This window comes from Salarias fasciatus, chromosome 20 (genome assembly GCF_902148845.1).
Source record: "Salarias fasciatus chromosome 20, fSalaFa1.1, whole genome shotgun sequence".
Taxonomy (NCBI): Eukaryota; Metazoa; Chordata; class Actinopteri; order Blenniiformes; family Blenniidae; genus Salarias; species Salarias fasciatus.
The window spans coordinates 18941190-18962372 of NC_043764.1; the positions used below are offsets into that span (position 1 = coordinate 18941190).

Genomic DNA, 21183 nt, shown 5'->3' on the forward strand with positions numbered 1-21183 from the left:
TACAATGCATTAGATGATACAATGAAATGCTACAATTTTTTTTGCCATTTTCATTGCTTAAAGTTTCATTTTGTACTCATTCCAGACTGTTTGCTCTCATGCTATAGATACTAAAAAGTGACGTATCTGGCCAGCTGGGGAGTTTAAAGTAGGCTGTAGGTCATTTGTGACTGTAGTAGATCGTGCAGTGTCTGGTATAAGAACCGATTTTATTTCTCCTGCTTAATGTATCGCACTGCCCTCTCTGTTAGCCGCTTTTTTTCAACCATGTTCGTTTTCCGCCGGCCGAGAGGTGATCTGTCGTGGCATTCATGTCACAGGAAATAATAAGGCGGCCGACACCGACACCTCGGAGCCCTCTCAGAATCCTATTACATTCGCCTCATGTCAGAGAATGATACCAGCGAGCCAAGAGCCGCCTTACTTTGATCTTTGTAACGCTCAACTCCGACCTTTCAGTAATAAAGGCAGAGCTGCGGCGCCGCCGCGACACGTGCAGCCGCTCTCGTGCACATCTGCTGCGCTAAACTGAAACCGTGCGGCTTTGCACTTCTGATTTTTTCACTGGTTGTAATTGCATTAACAGTCTTCCTCACAATCAGCTTAAACATCTGCCTCCATCTCATCGATGTAGATCACGCCGCCGTTCCCGTTTCAGGTGTTTAATCCATTAAGTTGAAAAAGCACTTCAATTAAAAGGGAGGGGTCTCATGTTTGACCGATTCCAGCAGCGGGGAAAACCAGTGGTGTTTAATGATTGAATGGCTTTCACGTTGGGAGAACAAAACTGTACGACAAAACATCAATCAGAATGGTAACACAATGGGCGCTCGTGCAGCAATGCTAACAGAGATACACATGAATCGAGTCGAGATAGACTGAATCACACTGGTTACATTTGAAGCGCGCTCATATCTGCTAATTCCTGAGAAGCAGGCAAAAAGGGATTGTGCGAGGATAATGGTGGCCATCACTGTAGGCACATTCCCCTCCACACAAGAGATTGAATTTAATGAAGTCATGCCCATTAGAGAGCACCTCCTTACAATGTTACTGGCTCTTTGTGGGGTTTTAATCCTATAGACAGCGCCGTCGCAGTGAAATATGTCTTATCGGTACTTCGGGCTAGCATTGGGAGTCTCTGGCATGAGAGTGTGCCTGGGAGGTTTTTCACACACACGACGCATCCACCCAGCCGAAATGCTGTAACTGAAATGGCTGTCAGTGAGCTGGCCTGCTGTGCCAAAGTAAAAATCCATTTTCACAGAGCGACGCTTCCAGATCCGTTGGATTACGACGCTTACCATTGACTGGTTTTGTTTCTTTTTGTGAGAATTGCACGAGTAAAAAAAACACACACATACACACACACACACATGCAGCCAAGCACAAAAACCTATGGTTAAGGTTTAACTGTCAGCTGCAGTCCATTCACTCAACCTCCTGACTGAATGTGATCAGCCTTTGTCCCGGCAGAGCAGGACAGTCCACCGTTGGTTTCAAATTTACTCTCATTAAGCATTTTGCCCTCTCCAACGGATTTTAGGCTTTCTCCTTTTGTGCCACTCTCATGGCCTTCTCGTGCCCTCCTCCTCCTCCTCCTTCCCCTCGTCTTTCTCCCCCAGCTCCAGCGTTGGGGCTAATTTGAAGCTGAGGAGACAAAGCCTTCTTTCAGCCCTGTCAGTGTAGCTACAATGCCAACCTCAGTGCCCAGGCCTCCTCCGTTTGCCTGCCACACACACTCCTCACACCCAGCAAAGACCATTAGAGGGCTCCCATTATCTCCCATACATGGAGAGATTTGCGCTGCAGACCCTTTTATTCAACCAATTACGGGTATCTGAAGCCCACGGCGATGTTGATATTGCACATGACGCCTGCAGAAAGGCCGACGTGGAGGCCACCAGTGCAGCACTCGCTAGAACTGCAATACCTCACAAATGTTCACTCTTTAAAAACAACTGGAATAAAGTGTTAATAACCTCAGGTGGGAGTTTTATGAGCCTCAATGTTGTCTTAAAAAGTAATGATGTTCAAGTTGATAGAGGAAGATTTTCTCCTACACAGGGCACAACACAAGCTGTTTGGAATGCACGGCACATCTGGCATCTATGAAGCTCAGCATATACCAACTTCAGCCCAGAGCTGAGCAGCAGCTGACCTAATTAGAGCGGAATTTGGAGCTTTCCGGAACTTAAGTCGATGTGAGGGGCATGCCATTTTTAAGTTGTTCACTAATCTCTGTAAGAAACACTACTGACATCTGTCTCAAGCAATGACGGAAAACAGCAGCGTATTCAGCAGCTGTCAGTCAGGAGGAGACGTTATCATCGAACAGGAGGCTCGGATAAATCTGCTGTGCACAAACATGGGGAGATTAGTTCAACCATCACACTGGGAGAGCAGTGAAAAAACAAAAGATGCCTAATGTCATGCTGCAGAAAGCAAAGTGCACTTCATGTGGCCATACTTCTAATTCACAGGCAATCTCTGGGGAGGGAGATTTACATGAAATGGGTACGATTATATCAATCTTTCAGCTACCAAAAAGCAGTTGGAGAGCACGAGTACCTCTGTGCTGTCTGATAAGTGAAGTATCATCTGCATAACCTCGACTTCTGACTGTCATCGCAGCGAGGCAAATGCAGCATGAAGAGTCTGTTTCTTCTATTCTCACGTGGCCAAACTCTTCAAACGGGTTGCTACTTCAAAACCCCTTCTTTAGTATTCCGACCTTGACGAGGCTGCCAGGGGAGAGTGAGCCTTTTCATCAAAGAAACCTCTCAATAGGTGAGAGGTTCTCATCGCCTTCCTGTCTGACACCGTTTGCTTCTTTCCGCCGCTTCATGTCTCCTTGTCTTGCTGTCAAACCAATTCGGTACACAGTCTCAGTCTGGGTGACTTCAGTCGGCGCTGCTCACTTATTAATTCCATCTCCTCGTCGCCGTCTGCATCACAAAAACGTCTCGCATACTTTTGGGAAAAACACGAGCGACGCTGTGTGTTGCGCTATTGTCTCCTCTAATGGGGTCAATTAGCTGTAAATGCCGGCACAGAGGAGGTCACACACTGCCCAAAGTGGGGCGCAGACAATAGCGGTCTGCAGCATGATATGAAGAGATGCTTGCTGGAATGTGCATGTGTGCGCAGTTCACGGAAACGGTTTCCTCATTCTTCAGCTGACCACAAATGGGTGCGTCTAAGGTGAGGCTGTATTTTCATACAGCGATTCCAAATTTTAGATGAGTAATTACATATCGATGCAGAATGATGAGATCTTTTATACGGTAGAATATTTCTAACATCGCCTCCGAACTTTTCCAGTAATTGCGACTCCACCCAGGATTACCTGAAGACAAGGTGTTCTAGCAGCCATAATGGAACCATTATTCTTGTTTTAGCACGTCTGATGCAAACCAGTCCAAAACTTGGCAATTACTCTTTATATAACACAGGCTTTGATATCAGCACAATAAGCAGGAGTTCACATTAGTGCAAGTGGAAAAATCTTTGCCCCGTTCTCCAGCCTCTAGGTGCATGTTTGACGAAATACTTATCAGCTGAAGCTAATAAAAAATCAAAAGGAACACGCTCACGAGCTCGACTGTGAAAATTGCATTTCCAGCAGCTTCTGACGGAGATCACTATCAAACACATCTGTTGTTGTCAATAGCTGCAAGCAAACCAGAGCAGACATAACCCAGTGTTTTAACTCCAAAGTGTGTCTCACTGAAAGAGACAGAAGCACCATTTAAAAGATTTCACTATTCTAGGAAGGAGTTCTACTGGGAATGGAAAACTAATGTGATCTAACTTCTGTGTCCCGCCGTCTTACCTCTCTCATCTCTTGGGTGATGGAGTTAAGGCGTTCATTCTCGGACTGGGTGTTGGTGAGGATGTTGCGTGACTGCCGGAGCTCTGTTTGAAGCTCAAGGACCCTCTGCTCGTAGTAGGCCTCCTTGCAGGCCGACTCCTGGATTAGAGACTCTTCACGACTCTCCCCATCTGCTGCCACCTTCCTGTGGTTGGAATGAGCTTGTCCAAAGGCCTGCAGACGGAAATGAAGAAGAAATGCGCTGTTAGCGAGAAAGTAATCTTTACTGTTAATTGATTTAACATGATTTCATTTTGGGTTTTTTTTCCATGCTGATAAAGTTTGAAAGTAACACGCGTTGAGCAGTAGTTCAGACATTTAAAGTGACACTGATCTCTTGAACTGAGGTTCAGCTCAGGACTGGAACCTCAAAAACCTCCCAAAACACAACCATCACTCCCTAGAGATAATCAGTTAGGCTCCATCTGGGCTGCATCATCCCGTCTTCCCCCCATCCCCCCCCCCCCGCCATCCCTCCCTCCTCTAAGAGCCGCGGGATGCGGGCCTCCCCTGCACGTGCGCTGCACTGACTCCACAGATGGAAAAACCAAACAGGAAAAGTAGAGCAAATGGACTAGACTCTGGGCGATCATGAGAAGCCTGGATTCTAATGCTCTTAATACCTTGGGAGATCATGGCAAAGCAAGGGAAGGTCACCAGATATTATTTGATTTCACAAGCTGGTCGAAAGGGATGAACTTTATGAAGATTAAATAACTATGGAGGACGTATAAGCTGAGGCTTCTGCCTTCTGTTGAGGGATATTCTTCGTCGAAAGGTTGTGATTGATCACACTGCTTGACAGCACAACAAAAATACTTCATAATTATTATTAGCGCTTTAATTTTGACATTAATTTGCGAAGAAGCGAAGAAGACTGCAACAAAAAGCATGAACAAAAGAGGCGGAGGCGGTCACTGCAGCAGAATCAGGCACATCAGTCTGCCTTCTCTAAAGAATCACGCCGCTGATTACAGTCTTCGCTTTCCAGCCAGCGATGATCAGATGGAAAGTCTGATTCTCCTCTTGCTCCACAGCTCCAAAGCTTCCAGTAATGTGGAATCACCTGAGGCGCTGGAGCTGACCTTGTTTGCAGCTACAGCACACTCTCTCCTCTCTCTGACCTGCTAGCCCATTACTCTGCACGTGACTGGCTGCTGCAGGATTTTCTCTGTTTGACTGTGTAGCGTATTAATCCCAGTAATTCCTTTAGAGAGGGGGGGGGGGGAAAAAAAAAAAATCAGGAAATTTGTATTAGTCAAACTGACCTACTTGTGGGACTTAGCGAAATGCACCAATGTGCAAAACTAGTTCAATGGGTTAGAGAAAAGTTCACATGGAAGAAAAGTCAGCTTTGATGCCGATGCTGAGGAAGCGCATTTCAAATTGGCATCATGTGAAGCTGTATAAATAAAAACGTCTTTTCTGCAAAGCTCGCTCGGCTCAATGAGTCGACACACCGGCACTGTAACACGATAATCAACTGGCCTATAAACTGCAGGAGCATTTAAAAGAAGCAATTTCTGAAAGGTAATATAAATCTTTGCAAGTCTGTTTCATGTTGCTCATTAAGCCCTTTGATGGGAGAAAAGGAATGAAAAAAAACGCAAACTTGCAGTCATCAATAAGTACACGTTAGTGCATATCTCATTAACAAAACACAAATACTTACATTTCTAACAGTGTCAGTTTAACATTACTCATCATACCTTCCAAAAATCTCCCCATTCATCAGCAGGAGGCTGTACTTGATTATAAAGTCGTTATGAGAGAGAGAGGATTAACCCAATCAGAAATGAAGGGAATCCCATCATTGTAATCTTGATGCATTGTCTGTATTGTAGACACTCCATTCAGATCAATGTCTCTTGTCCCTTCAGATACGCAGAGTCAAAATCCACCGACCCGAGGTCTTTAATCTGGGCTCCCCAAGCGAGGGGTTTAGGCTACTTTTAGGGAGGGTAAATTGGGGACGCACGCGACCAAGCCTATAATCTCGCATTGAGCTGCCCACCCAATTCATAATTCATCTTTAGCTTGCCATATGTTGTGGTTTTTTTTATGCATAAGACATGTGATCGTGGATTATTAATCTCTTGTAAAGCTAATCAAAGCCAGGTCTTTAGTCATTAGCACAGTGCCTGGACTGGATTGTCTCACAGATGGTTTTAGCCAATTATATTAAGGTACATAAAAAGAAGTCAAGAATATGACTGACTTATATTTCTCTATAGGATCTAATATTTGATCTCTAATACTTCAGATGAGTGCATTAAATATAAGCCCATATGTGTTTTTGAATATGTTACCTCTGATCATAGCTTGTTTTTTTGGTCCTCAAATTATAAAAGCACTGGTTTCTCTGGAATTGTGAGCCTTTTTCAAATCACAGTTGTAATATTCATCAATATGGTTTTCTTTAAGAGAAACAAATATTTCTTTGAAAGCATATTTGTCAATAACACATGCTGCAATTCAACAGAGGCTGCCTGTGTGGTTGTGTTTAACCCTTGATTGTACATATTCAGATTAGAGAACGTTCTAATGATTACACAGCCTCCTAAAGCAAAGTCCAACAGCAAGTTGCGAGACAAGAACTCAAAGGTTAATCACATTTTGTCACCGCTGCTCAGGAGAACTGAGGGAAGCGAAACCAATTTTTTTAAAGAGACTACAGCTATGTATTTATGTGCAACACTTTACAATTTTCAGGAAGTTCAAGCAGGGAGAATATAGGTCACAGAGTTCACAGTGATCTTCCCAGCTCAGGATTCTCCGATCCAGTGAGTCAAGAGCACTGGGGAGATGGGCTCTGAGTATCTGACAGGAATAAACAGATCAATACCTCTGATCTCAGAGGCCCAGTGGAGCCGGGGCACGGATTTAAAATTCTATTTTCTGTTTTCCATCGGTTGAGAACACACTTTCTATAGCAGGAGGTGAGAATGGCAAGAGGCTTCAGTAGCTGGAGATCCTCTGGAAAAGGGGTAAAAATGAGTGAATTACAGTTAATCCACAAGGTACACGAGGTTGGACTTCACTATGAGACCAGGAGTAGCTTGATAAATACAATTTAGTCTCTTTGAAGAAAGCGTGCCTCTGGACCTGAACCTAATTAGATCAAGCAGGTCGTCGATCTGACTTTCATCAGTGGTCAAGCTCTGATCATCTCTTTGTTGGGATTTCTGTTTAGCCCCCTGTGGTCTCACAGCCTGGCTCTGACGGGAAGGGAAAGCTGGCTGCACAAAGAAAATGAAGAAAGACGAGCACAGAGAGTTGCGAGGCCGAATTGTTGCGGCAGAATGAAAATGAAGCTACACCCTGATGTTGGGTAAACACAGAGAGAGACGTGACATTCTGCCATGGCATTTTCTGTTGGTCGATCAACAACAGCAACAACTACAAATTTAATAAGAAGTTCACTGGATGATGCCGGATAAGGCAAGTCTCCACAGAGCACAGGCAGACGACATACTGTTAAGATGCAGAAGTTTGATATGAAGATGTATCTGGTGAGACTTGTGGATTAGAGTGGGCTGAAGCCGAGCCCAGATTTTCTTCAGCAGCATTCTTGGGCAATGACTGTCTGAGCAGAGCAGCACAATGTAACGTTTTGTCATTTGGATCTGTTTTAGTTACTCATCCACGGGGCCAGAGTTGACCCTGAATGCCACAGCAGTGTTTCAGCAACACTGAGGGCTGCTCAGTTTTATGCTGTCACTGTAGGCGACTGCAGAGGAGGAGAGGTGGAGCAGGAAGAGAGGGGAAAGCGCACTGAATGGAATCTCCAGCCTCGTGAATCTCGGCTCACGTGCGGCCGCTGTTTGCGATGATAAACAGACGAGGTCTTCATTCACAGGCCACTGCGCGGCCGGCAACTTTGAAAAGAAAAACCGCTCCGAGGTGCGTGGAGGCTCTAAATTTAGCGGCTCGCTATCAGCCGCTCATAATGTAGATTTCTTCAGGTCAAAGCACGTCTGGAAAGTCAGTAGCTTTCTGCAGCGTGCACGGCAAGCTGACCCACTACTTTCCCCTGCCCAGCCTCTGAACATTATATTTCATGCATCTGGAGATCTTGGACAATGATAACTCCTCGTGTTTATTTCTGCTTCACAAGGCTGTGAAACACAGTTCAGTCAGGAATACAAACCATGTCACGTGTCAGAGTGTGGTTTATTTCAACAACAGCTCTCATAATGAGTAACAGAGTAGCAAAGCATTTACTCAAGGCTTCGCCTTCTAGTGGGAATGAAACAGAAACAAAGAGGCTTGTTCACTGTCATCCGCTGAAAAATCCGTTAAGGAATGGATTTTTCTGACTAAATCTTTCCTGTTTTCTTGAAAATGAGATTTCATCTCCTGGTTGTTGTGTTAAACTCTCAGGAAAAACTGTTCATAAGATGAAAAAAAGCTATTTTAGAGATTGTCAAAAACATTAAAGAGTTAAATGTGCAAAACTGGAGGAAAAAACAGATGGAATAACAGAGGTTGACAGGAATAAAAATGAGGGATGCAGAAATGTAGCTCTTGACTGGCACAGAGCCACATAGATTCACTGCAGAGCCAAGAGCTGTTGGGCAATTATACATACACACACACACACATCCACTGGCTGGGCAATTTCACAGGCTGCACACGCATACACACACCCCTTTTCCAATTTTACTAGTGCGCCCTGCAGTCAGCCACACTGCAGCACCTGGTATTTCAGCCATGTTTGGGCCTGCATGGAGGAAGAGGCGAAGCTTCAAAGCCTCAGAGGAGAATCCAGCAACGCTGCCTGCCGGTGGCAAGAAATGCTCGGCAGAGAATATAAGACCGCAGAGGTCAGGGAAGCACAGTGTGTGAGTGTGTGTGTGTTTATTACACGTACATGTATTTAAAAATATTCTGCCTGAAGGAAGCTTGGTGCATGGGTATAGTGTGTGCCCTCCACCCTAAAACAACCTCAAAGCACAATGCACATTGTGAACCTATTGTGCTGCATGAAACGACTGCAAGAGAAAATGCCAGAGGGGAATGGAGCCGTTGGGAAAGTGTAGAGATGTGGAGCTAAAGCACACACGTACATGAATACACACATACACGCTCACACAAAAACAGGCCTCTGCGTACAAGCAATGTACTAATCAGACTCATGAGGCCTTTTACATGGTTGGCTGAAAAAACTCATCCTCAGAAATGATTAGACTGCCATAATTGGGCAGCGGGAGCTCAGTGAAGACACGACCAGAACATATATTCAGCCTGCTAACACGGTGTGATGGAGTGCTGGTTGGGATTTTCATCTCGCTGGGGAAAACTGCATTTCATGTTTTATTCTGTTTTTTTTCCATCGGACACAAATCTAGCGCTGGCATTAGAGATTCTGTGTGAAGCCGGTCCTTGGTCAGATCAGACGTGCCGTGAATCTATGGCCGCCGTGCGCCTTAAAGACCGGGCGTGTCGGCAGATGAAGGTTCTTTATGAGGGGAAACACCTGCAGAAAGGATGACAGGGAGCGCTCCACTGCCATTACAGTGTCTGTGTCCGCCTGATGGTTTGATGCTAATGGCGTTCACAGACTGGCTCCTTTGTTATTACATGGCAAAAACAGTCATTAAGGCCCAACCAGCGAGCTGAAGATCCTGTCTCTGAGCAGTTTATTTGGCTTCAGTCTCAAACAAAAATAACATGAGCACATGAAAATAAATACAGATTGAACTGAGAAAATAACATTGCAACGCAACTCACGAGTGAAATACAGGCTCAGTCTGAAAAATAAACCACGCTCCACTATCAACGTTTACATGGAAAATAAATTTGCCGGAGGCATGAATTTCCTGAGGAAGGTTGATCTTGTCTTCAGTTACCCTTCATAGCTGTTCTCTGAGCTTTGTGTCTATAATTTTGTCGTTTCGTCTGTATTCAATCTTCGCAGTGGGTTAATGACCAGGAAGCATCTGCTCCTCATGATCTGTTTGCTGCGTCTTTTGTTTAGCTGCTAAATCTGCAACAGAATGGAGGAAAAAGCCAGCGTCTCAAGGGAGAGTCGGGACTCAATGGGCCGTTATTGAGACACAGCGGCCCATCCTGGCATCTGAGCTAGAATACGGACTCCTTATCGCCGCGTTCACATCACTGCAATTTTCCATAACAGCACGAGCTTTGAGCATTCACATCCTCCATCATTTACAATGCAAAGACGGCCTTATCAGCGCCTGCCGGCTCCCCTTTCCGCCAGACACTGTGCCTGGAAGAGATCTCCCAGGTCCACGCGCTCGCACCCCAGGGAAAGGGCCTGTTGTTATGGTTACAATGCCAATTACAGTGACAGAGCGAGAGGCGGCCAGTAAAGGCAAAGCGAGGGGTGCCGCTGACACAGATGGCCGTTTCAGAGCTCGCACTCACACGGCGCGCTGTTCTCCCTCCTTCTCTGGCATCAGTCCTCACAGTGTGCCATGCCTCTTCTAATAAACAATTGCGTGAGTAAAGAACGGCTGGTCTGTGGTTGGTATTTTTGCTTTTTTTTTTTTTCTTCTTTGTTAGTTACCTGACAAAATCTACACCTCAGTGAACGGGACAGTAAAAATGTGGATCTCAAACTGCCTCCTGAAAGACAGGGCTTCCTGTGGAAGCGTCACACGTGATTTCCACAGCTGAACAGCCTGTTATTGTCATTGGAATAAATTGCAAACAAGGAGAGCAGCTGGACCCGCAAGTGGGGCCACACAGACATGTATACATTTGTCAAGGCAGACACATGCACACGCCCACTAACATGTGACTGTATTTTCTTCCAATGTCCAAGGTCAGTTTTTCAGGAGGAAGGGGGCAGGGGAGATTACATCTGTTTGTGTTGTTGTTTTTTTTTGTGTGTGTGTGTGCTAGCACAGAAGGCTTTACCTTTAATTATAACCATTTCTTAGATTAATGGTATATATGAGACCCTAATGTATTTCGCCTCAACATTCCAGACCCATCCATAATGCTGAGACACGTCCAATCAATCAGAAACAGACGTAGTGACAGAATGGGGGAGGGAGCACGGAAAACCTGGTCTGCCATGTTTGGAAGGTTGTTTTCAATCTAAAAATCCTCACAATCACCACCGCAGTCTGCACCAAAGCTCAGCTGCCTCACTATATCTCACCATGCTGTCCTTAACTACCCTTTGCTATTGTTCCAGTCGCCCATACCCGAAGCCAGAAAGGATGGTCTCCTGAGGGGCTTTTGCCGTCACTGCTGGCCAGACGAAGAATAATGACCTCCCTGCTCTGTTTGTAGTAATTAAGATCTGCGTGTGTACACGGTATCTTCACCAGAGAGGCCTAATCTTGGGTCAGAAAGTCAAGCCTTATCCACACAAACCCAGAATAAAGTGGCTTCCAGGGGAATCACCACCACTGTGCACGCCATGATTGTATCTACATGAAAATGAAGCACTGCAGACTACGTACAATGAAGCATCTGTTTACGGACAACAAATGATAGTCTTCACTTGCACAATAGCTTGTTTTATTTGTGTTCAAACAGAATTTGCTTAACTCAACAAAACCAAATTCTCTCTTTGACGACAGGGCACGCAAACTAAATAACAAGAGGCAGATGAGATAAAACGCAACACAATGCCCTCAAGTGAGCGCCGAACAAATCCAGGAAGGGCATTTTCTAGTATGATAAATTTTAATCAAGTTGCAATGCAACAAGGAAATATAAACAACTGGTTAGTCCCGGCACTTTAAACTCATTAAGCCAGCTGATAGAGGAACCCCCTATTCTTCTCCCACCTTAAAGACGGCAAACTGGTTCCCACAGGAAACCCCTGCACAGCCCAGCGCCCCTCCCACCAAACCTCTCTCCCTTTTTCTGTCTGCAATCCCCAATTCTCAAGGACCCCTGAGAGACTGGCACGCATCCAATTAAAAAACCCTCCCCTCTTTCATGTCTCTAACGTTGTTATTGCTGTACAGCCAGCCCCCTGCCCAACTATTACAGCTCGGTCGTCTTATCTGCCCCTCCCTTCACTCTTTTGCTCCTGCCAATCCCCCCCCCCCCCCCCCCCCCCCCCCCCCCAATCAAATATGCCTGAGGGTTTCAAAGTGTGGGCTGTTTGGGACTTGGATACGCCACGCTGCGATAGGGGGGGACCCAGACCCACTAGCCTATTTACAATAGGAGTCTGGGGAAGGGGGAGGGTGAGGCGGGTAAGGTGGCAGGAAGAGAGTGTGGCGTGTGGTGGGACATGAATGCAGGCATACCGCTGTTCTCTGATTGCACTGCGGTGTTGAAGTTAAAGTTAAAAGGACCCCCAGGGCGAAGGGACAGTCCTTTGAAATTGGGTCCGGTAACGTTTGAATGGACGGCCTATTAAAACAAGAAGATGCTTTTCAGAGCGTGAACTCCAGTTTGATTAAATCAGGTGGAATATGAAGCAGCGCTGCGCCAGTTAATGAATACATGAGTGAAACTTGTAGAAAATCAACGGATCCAAAAGAGGGCGTGCCAGAAAGTAGACGCGTAAACAGAGGAGACTATCTGTCTGCATCGCATCCCTGATCTCTTCATCTGCTGCTTCAAACTACAGAGCGTCTTGGGACAAACCGGAGAGAAGAAACTGCAGACAAAATTCCCCTTTAGTGTGAGCATGTGGGTGGGGTGAGAAAAACCCTTCAGATATGTGCGCATGCGTTAAGATATGTAAAGGGATGCTTCGGATATCTGTCTGTCTCCTAATATCCCTCATGGTCAGGTCGACAGCATGCTGTATTTATTCATTAAATTCCACGGTTCCACGGACACTGGATGTATTCTCTGTCGGTCTGTGCGATTACACATTGTCATTAACATAAAAAATGTAAAATATAGGCATGAGTAGGACAGGAAATTGTTTTACAATATCAAAAATCTAAAGGAAAATCTTAAAGTGTTTAGATGACTTTTAAATGTCTGAAGTACATGTGGAAAGTCAGCTGATGACCAAGTAAATCTTGATTCGTTCAAGACTTGACAAAAAGAACTCATGAAAGGAGATCTGGGACATAAAAAGCTGCTTCTTCTTCTTCTTTTTTTTTTTTTTTTAAATGAGACCCACGCTTGGTGAATCTAAAGGCCATAGAATCCTAATTCCTGTCTCTGCTGCTCCAATCATGTCCAGAACTCTGTGAAAGGAAATTCTGCATAATGAGAGAGGACGATAACAGATAAGGACAGGCAAGCAAATTCTTCTCGATACAAAAAGAAATCTTCCTTGTTTCTTTAGAAAAATACAGGTGGTACAGACTTGAAGCGTCTTTTGTGGTCACTTCCTCTGATCCACTCATAGATATCCGGTCTGACACAGAACCATAACTCATAAGCTTCCCATCTTCTATAAAAAGGGCTGCGCGTAAACAGGATGCAGAGGCCGAGGGGAAGAAGAGGCGAGCGCTGATTATTCAATGGAAGGAAGAAGAAAGATTTGAAGGAGCAGAACGATGTGCGGACTCAGAGCGATTCCAGAACCATGATTTATTATCACAGCACAACATTAGCACAGGAAACTCAAACAGATTTGAATTGAGGGTGCCGTTTTATATAAATGGAGTAGAATGTGTCTGTGAAGAAACTGGTACCGCTGAAAGAATCTAATCTATGGGTTTCTTTTTAAGGTCCTTGTGAGAAATCCAGTGGTGAGCGTGGGCTCGACCCACATGCATGTGAAGCTGATTCATGTTTACATACAACACCAATGATCTACTGAGGTTTAAAGTCTCAAATGAACACCCCATAGAAAGAAACAATGCGCTACAACAGAAAAATAACAGTATCTAATCACAGATATTATATAACATGGTATCTCGAGTTACCAAAAGTGTTAACAGTAAGATAGAATTACTGTGGTATACTTACATAACCCCTGTGACTTTTATGTGTTTGTTTCACGGCACAAACTGTAGTTACAAAACAGAACCATTGATATGGATTAACAGTTAATAAAGTGTGTAAATAATGGGATCAAAAGAGCCTCAATAGCAGTGTGCAATAAGAACTGCACATGGAGGGAAAAGTACACAGACATTCAGCTCGGTCACACATCTAAACACTGCGCTCTTTGTTGACACATTTTCAATTGTTTCTAGTCAGTATTCAGTTTAACAGACGGAAGACGAAGCTGGCACTTTGTCCCAGTGAACCAAGCTGTACAGTCAGAGGCGTACAGTCGTTACTATGACCTCATCTCCTGCTTTTAGCCCGGACTGCCGCCTGATCTGGCCCGAGTCTTCAGTAATTGGATTACACTCAGAATCATGACCCTGCTGGGCTGCCATACAGCTCCTCTACGTGTGTTTCTGACTGCCTCGCAAAAAGTTTTATGCCAGCAATTGAACACATCCTTTTCACAAATTTTGAGAAAATTCTTGGTGAACTTGTTCCGACTTCTGATAGACTTGGAAAAGCTTGAGGTGGTTCCGTTGAGGAATCAGACCCTTCTATAGCAGCCGCTTCACAAATGCAGATTTTTTTTCGTTCAAACACACAGAACAAACACGTCATTCTTATAGCATGAGGGCTAGAAAGATTCCAAGCAGCTGAAACAGTTGACTCACTGAGGTCTGGAGTACACTAGCAGCCACGCACTAATAATCCAGAGTAAACCTGCCCTCTACTTGAACTGTGGATGTGTGCTGATAGTATTTTGTTTATAAGAGTTAAGGACGAAAGCTTTTAAAATTATTCCGCATTAGGAGAGAGACGTTTTACTTAAAACTAAGTGTAATGACCTGCAATCCCTTATGGTTGACCTTCTGTAACACCCAGAGCAACACTTCTGGAAATGACTGAGTCTGGCAGCTTAAAATATGCAGTTCAAATTTATTCCATTTTATTGTGTGGGTGGACTTTATGATAATGTGCTCATCTTTATTACGACTATATGGGATTGCCAGGATAGACAGCAGCACTCAGACGACAGATTGCTCAGCTTGGCACTTTCTGCAGTAGGCTAATGGACCAGACAACGGAGAACAGCTTCCCAAGAACACCCGGCTGCATCTGTGCACCAGTACCCTGACAAAAAAGCGCCTACCTGTCCCGGGTAGTGGACACGACTAAACGAGTGTGGCTGGGCCTGGCAGGCTCCCAGAATGCAGTAAGCCCTGTGCATAGCGGCTGGGATTCATCCTCTTAGGCCCAGAGAGTAGGGGATTTGGGACTTTATTTAGTGCCATTTAGAAAAGATTACCCTTTAACAGCAATCTTGCCATCCGGCAAAATAAATTATGGATAAATCCACAGACCACAATAACCAAACAATGAAAGCCTCAGCATATGCTAGGCTGCAGATTAAAAAAAAAAAAACTTGAACTTAGTAAATGATTGCTTATTCGAGGCTATTGAGTAGGATGGAAGTTGCAGGGACGAGAAGTGAGTTGAAAGTAAGGAAGGAAGAAGTGAGAGAACACAGAAAAACTATTGGAGTCAGAGATGAACAGCTGTTGAAGAAATACAACCCAAAGTGGCAATCCAATAAAATGAGATTGACTTTATTTATGACTCTTCCCATAGGAGGCCAGATGGGTTTTGTGTTCACCTCATATTTTCTACCGATGTCCAATCAGCACCTAACCCATTTGACACCGCACACAGAGTCACACCAAATATCTTTGTTTAAGGACATTGGGATATATCCTTTAGTGCTTTGCCATTTACAAAGAGACAAAAGTGACCAAGCCTTTCAAAAGTGACCACAATGGAACGCCCCTCTCAATCTCTCCTTTGTCATACACCGTGTTGCGCCACCATTTAACCCTCTCTCTGCATCTGTGACACTCCAAGACCAGTTAACCCCTGTGGGCTCAAGCGCACAAAGGGCCAGAGGGCCGAGCACAGAGAAGCCAGGTTTGACTGAGCTTAACAATATTTTGTGTTGTGATTGTCTGGTTGAATTCCACAGCACGGCACACAGCTGCTGCCACACCGGTAGGAGAGCAGCGAGGGAAGGAAGGCCGCCCGTGTGTGACGGGATCACTTCAGTGTGGTTCTGGACGCTTGCCGCAGTGCAACAAGGGCCAGAGGAGCCCTCACCCTTTGGTAAAGAATTATTGCAGAGCCTGTAGTGTAATAAAGGGACCGGCATGAAAAAAAATGAAATGGGGGAGAAAAAAAAAAAAATAGGGCAAGACTATGAGGGATCAATTGTCTGTGGACAGGAGATGACGTCTTCGTGGCCGCCGTCTTCAATCTCATTACGCTCATAACACTCTAAAGCTCGAAAGGCTAAACATCAAGCTCAGTGCAGACAACGAAATCTGTCTGGTTCTTCACACAAGCACAGACTGTACTGGTGAACCTGTACATCCTCAGAACTGCATTAACAGTTGGAGGTGTGGCGCATGATTTCCACTGTGAGTGGCTTACAATAAGTATATCAACAACAGCTGAGGGAACAACGCCCTACCTTCTCACAAAGCGACAGAGTGGTCTAATGGCATTACCTGGCCCTCCGTGGAACCGGAACTGTGTAACGTACACAATATCAAGGGAGAGGATGAAGGAGACGCTAAACTATATGTTGAAACAGAACTCTGTCAGGATATTCTGGACAAGAAGTCAATGTCATTTCTTGCAATAACTGCCGAGTAAACCACTAGCATGACCAACATCAGAATAGTTCAGGCTCTTTCTGTTAGCTCCCTTTAAGAGATTTTTAAATTTTCCTGACAAAAAAGGTCAAACAATAACTCAGATTGAGAATCACATTCTAGATACAATGCAGTCAATGTCAGCCATGTGTTTTTTTTTTGTTGCGATGTGTAACTTACACACTTGAAGCACATCATATATTTACACGTGATATTGCATGTTGTAAGGTAACCAAATGTACCAATGATATTCCAGCAGACTTAATATTTATGATTGTAAAGAATACACCATGGTACATTTCACAAGCAATTATTACAATTGAGGAAAAATACCATTGAATGACTAAAAAGAAAGAAAAATGGATGACCAAATCAGATTCATGCAAAATACAATTAGAATTCTTTTTTTTTTTTTTTTAATGAAAAAGAGCATTATCTGAAGACTGTAAACCGGGGCGTGCTGACGTCCAGCCAGCTGCCATGTGTACGTGTGCTATTCCAGGTAGGTCTAAGCTCAGTCCTCGGCAGTCACCCACAAACATGCTCAGACAGCAGCACCTGCTCTGGAAACTGCGCGGCTGTTCAAACTGAAGTGCAGAGCTGTGTGGTTACCAGGCAACAGCAAAGCATTGAATTTCTCCATCTTCCCGCCTCCCTGGGGCAAGTATCGGGGTTCGTTTGAGTGTGAATATCGGTACGCTCTCCAAACACTGGTGAAGGTGTGAAGACCAGCTAAATGTCAGTGGGAGGTTTGCCTACTGTCATGATGATTTCTGATTGGGTTTTCACATCCAGGAAGGGACAACAGGGTATTATTTATGCATTTAAATTAACAGGCATACTCGTAAATTGCAATGATATTCTTTTGGGGTTTGTTGCCAAGTGGGGAGGGAGTAGAAAGGATTCAGTGTTTAGCAACTATGTAAATTTCCCACACACAGTTCACCCTGGGTCTGAGTCCTTGAAAAAAGGAATGTCCAAACATTGCCACCACAAGTGTAAATAGTAGCTTGAAAACGCAGCATATCTGACCAAAGATAACCCTCTTTTGCGCTTTTGTGGCAGCTGTCAAGAGCTGGTCGGCTTCATCTACGGAAATGTCTTCCCATATGACAGCAAGAATAAAGAGGCTAAGGCTGATTGACTTGGCATTTGTCTTTTCATGATGACAGTATCTAGAAATATAAATCTGGATTATGTGTACTGGCATAAGCTTTAATTTTAGCCCCTTTTGTGACAGTAGCTTATCTCAGGATTTCTCCACACTACCTAATGCTCTACGACGGACAATAAGAGAGGAAATGGAGAGGGATGTCAGAAGAATGTGTTTGTATTTCTCTTGAGATAACATCACTTCTGGCCAACATACAGACATGAAGCTGGGGGGGGATGGGTGACGGGATGAAGGAACCCGGTTATGGTCCATCAGATGTCGACATCAGTTCAGTGAGCTACAGCCGACGGAACTCAGACCTTCGGCAAAAGAAAAGACCGCTGCCACAGCTTTCAGCAAACAGTGGAGTTTATTGCCCACACAGATGGGTATTTGGACACCGTTATGAGAAACAAACCACCTCGGATGACTCATACAGACTCCTTTCTCTCCAAACAAGATTTCGACTGGCATATTTAAGAAAAAACCCAGAGAAAAGCTCTACAAATCCAACCACTTCTTTTAAATGAACTTCTTGTGTGCTGCTATGGTTTCTCTCGATAACTGCTTCCAGTCTCTTTCTTCTCTTCAAAGCTTTTTGCTTCCATTCCTGTGTGAAAGCACAAGACCTCCTTGCCAAAAAAAAAAAGCATGGGAAAACTGAGCAGCAGTTGCTGAAACAGCCCAAAGACCTCCTCCTCTTCTCAAACCGTCCCCAGAATAGAGCCCGCTGGGAGACGGGGAGGAGAGGGAGAAGCACAGGGCTGGAAAACATCCCCGCACGTGTTTTCAAAACTCAAGGAAGCGATGAGCTGATTTCTGACAAGACGCTGAGGGGTTTAGTAAACTTGCTTGACGATTTGTTGTTTTACTGAGTGGGTGGACACAGGAAGAAGCCACATGTCAGAGGAGGATGTGAGCAACCATGAAAAAGCCAGTATCAAAGCAGCAATCTTTTTTTTTTCGGTTCCTTATAACTATTTGTGAAAATGTAAAGAAAATCAAAGGAAAGTTCCAGTTTCTTTAAAAAGTCATTTCTCTGTCCAGCTAAATCGCACCGCAGTGAAGAAAATTAGGCACAGCGTCCTGCAGGGAATAAGTCCGGCCAGTGTTTGGGGGGCAAAAACAGACACATCCTTTATCTGGCGCTCTGGAGCAGCATGAACCATCACTCTCAACATTCTTTCCATTCCCACAAGGCCATAACTCCTCCGCCAGCTGGTCATCACTCACTTATCTAAGCGGGAAGGTTTAAAATTCAAACGTACTCCCGCCTTCTTTTAACTGAACTAGAAATTCTCGCTTGCCGGGCTTGTCTGAGCAAAGGAAACACATGCTCCCTGACAACTAAAACATGTAAAGGTTTGGGCTTGAAATTTGACCTGTCGACATAGAAACATGAACTCAACATAATCACAGATAAGATCTATCCAATACAAATGATTTTTTTTTCCACCCATCACAGCTTGAGGGATTATATCTTTGAAGATGTCAAATCTGCTCATGATTAAAAATTGCAGGAGACACACCAAGCTTAGGTTTGCTGTAAGCCAGACAGGAAGAAAGAGGAAGGAGCCTTAAGAGCCGCATAAATAAATAAAGGTGGCAGTGCAAGGGGGGGGGATGCCCACTGGAATAAGGAGGGGGTGGGGTACAGATGAAGCATCCCTTCCTCTGATGGCAGTTTTGACCTTGTCGGTTTGTAGGCAGATGCTCCCCAAACGTCATATAGAAGCTACTCTCCATAATTTTGCACTAATGGCATATAATTAATACAAATGTAACGCACGCTATTACAACCAAGACTAGGGTACGCCCTAAAATAAAACGCACTGCATGCTTTAGGGTTGACACAAAGGGCCTGGAAATCCCAGATTGTGATTTTTCATTTTAAAATTATATTTTAATGATGAATATAAAATACATCCAACCTCTTTCAGCTGGTCAAGCTCCTGTCGGACGGCCTCATACTCGATCTCCAGGTCGTCGTACTGCTGCTTGAGCTGCTGCTTCTCCTCCAGCACCGCCAGCCCGTACTCCGCCGCCTGGATCTTCTCGTTCGTGGTCTCACTCAGCTCCCGGGAGAGACGCTCGATCTCGGCCCGCAGCCACTCCGGCGCGGCCTCCAGCAGCATCATAGCGTCGGGATAGCCCTGCTCTTCCACTGACATGGTCGTCACCGGTGACGGATCGCTGGCTGATCTGCGACAGGAGGATGTTGCGGGGCGTCTTCAAGCGGTGTAACCTTGAAGAAGAAGCGGTGCCCTCAAATTCGTCTGTATTTAAATTGCATGATTGTTATTGTTGCGTTTCTTGTTGCCGCTGTAGCTTCTTTGGTCATGTAGATGACTCTGTCCGTTGGTCTTGGTCAGCGGAATCCGCCGCTATCCCCTAGAATTGCTCCATCGCTGCGCTCCTGCGGATTCCTCTCCTCTCCGCCGGCTTGTTGGAGTGATAGCGCCGGGCGGGAGGACCACCTGACAAGAGCGGGGTGATCATGCACCAGTTCCGCTTAAAACTCCAAAATAAAAGAGCGTAACTTACACAAAAAATGTTTAAATCATGCTCAAAGGTATGTTTGCATGACCTCGTTTATATTTTCATGACAAAAAAAATACACATCATAAATGTTGAGCAAACTGTTGTCGGCGTCGTACATTATTATTACATACGTGTTTTATTTTGACAACTAAATTGTTTAGTTTCCGGTAGTGTAGCAAACTTGTTTTTGACAGCTGAACCGCGGGTTTTACGCCTACGCAATCAGCTGGTGGCGTGCCGGTCGACTCGCAGTGCATTTCGGGAAATGAAGTATTTGTAGTTTCTGAGCCAATCGCAGTTCACAGTGCCTGAACGACGATAGGAACCCATTTCCCATAAGGCCATTCGTTTGCTTATGTGGAGCGCGGAAATCATTCTCGGTAACGCTCGTTGTCATGGAAACGAGACTGACAGACGGACTGACAGTTGGTTTGCTAAACGCAGATCTGCTGCCGCCTGCTGGAAGCGCACTGATAGCTTCTTTAATTTATTATGATTGTCACTGTTTCCCAACCTAATACAAAAAGTATAATTCTGCCATGCTTTTCAAACCATATTTCCACTAACCAATGAACTGTAGCACATGAATCTGTAGGATCTATATTGACTTTCCAAGACATGGATATTTATTTTCTTTTTGATCATCTACATAATTTAGCTTGATTTTGACCAAATAATGCATTTTCTAGTATACTTAAAACCTGTAACAGCTTATTTAACATCAAATTTGAAGTAATAATTCATTCAATTAAAATTCTCCACTCCATTACTCTTTGAAGTAATCGACTGGAAACATTTTTCAGATTTTTAGCTTTTAGGGCAGATCCGGACTGGCGCTCAGGCTGCCAGTGTGAAATCCTGAGTAATATGAAAATTGCTGTATATGATCCATGCAATAAAGGCAAGTTATTAATGGATTTGTCCCATGTGAAATGGTCATATCTTTCACATTATTGGCCATTATTACATTTTTGGCTTTTGTGCTTCTCAGTGGCATAAAAGGACTTATTGAA

The 21183-nt window shown here is 44.6% G+C and overlaps 1 protein-coding gene across 2 annotated transcripts in view; it reads right to left on the reverse strand.

Moving 5' to 3' along the window:
- LOC115408549 (protein bicaudal D homolog 2-like) overlaps window positions 1–20064 on the reverse strand; it is a 40127-nt gene extending 20063 nt beyond the window's left edge. For both annotated transcript variants that reach the window (XM_030119372.1, XM_030119371.1), the window contains exons 1-2: window positions 19561–20064; window positions 3836–4048 (exon numbers count right to left, since the gene is read on the reverse strand). In XM_030119372.1, the coding sequence (XP_029975232.1) occupies window positions 3836–4048; window positions 19561–19800 (453 nt within the window). In that variant the 5' untranslated portion in view covers window positions 19801–20064. The remainder of the gene's footprint in view (window positions 1–3835; window positions 4049–19560) is intronic.
- Window positions 20065–21183: the final 1119 nt, after the last annotated feature.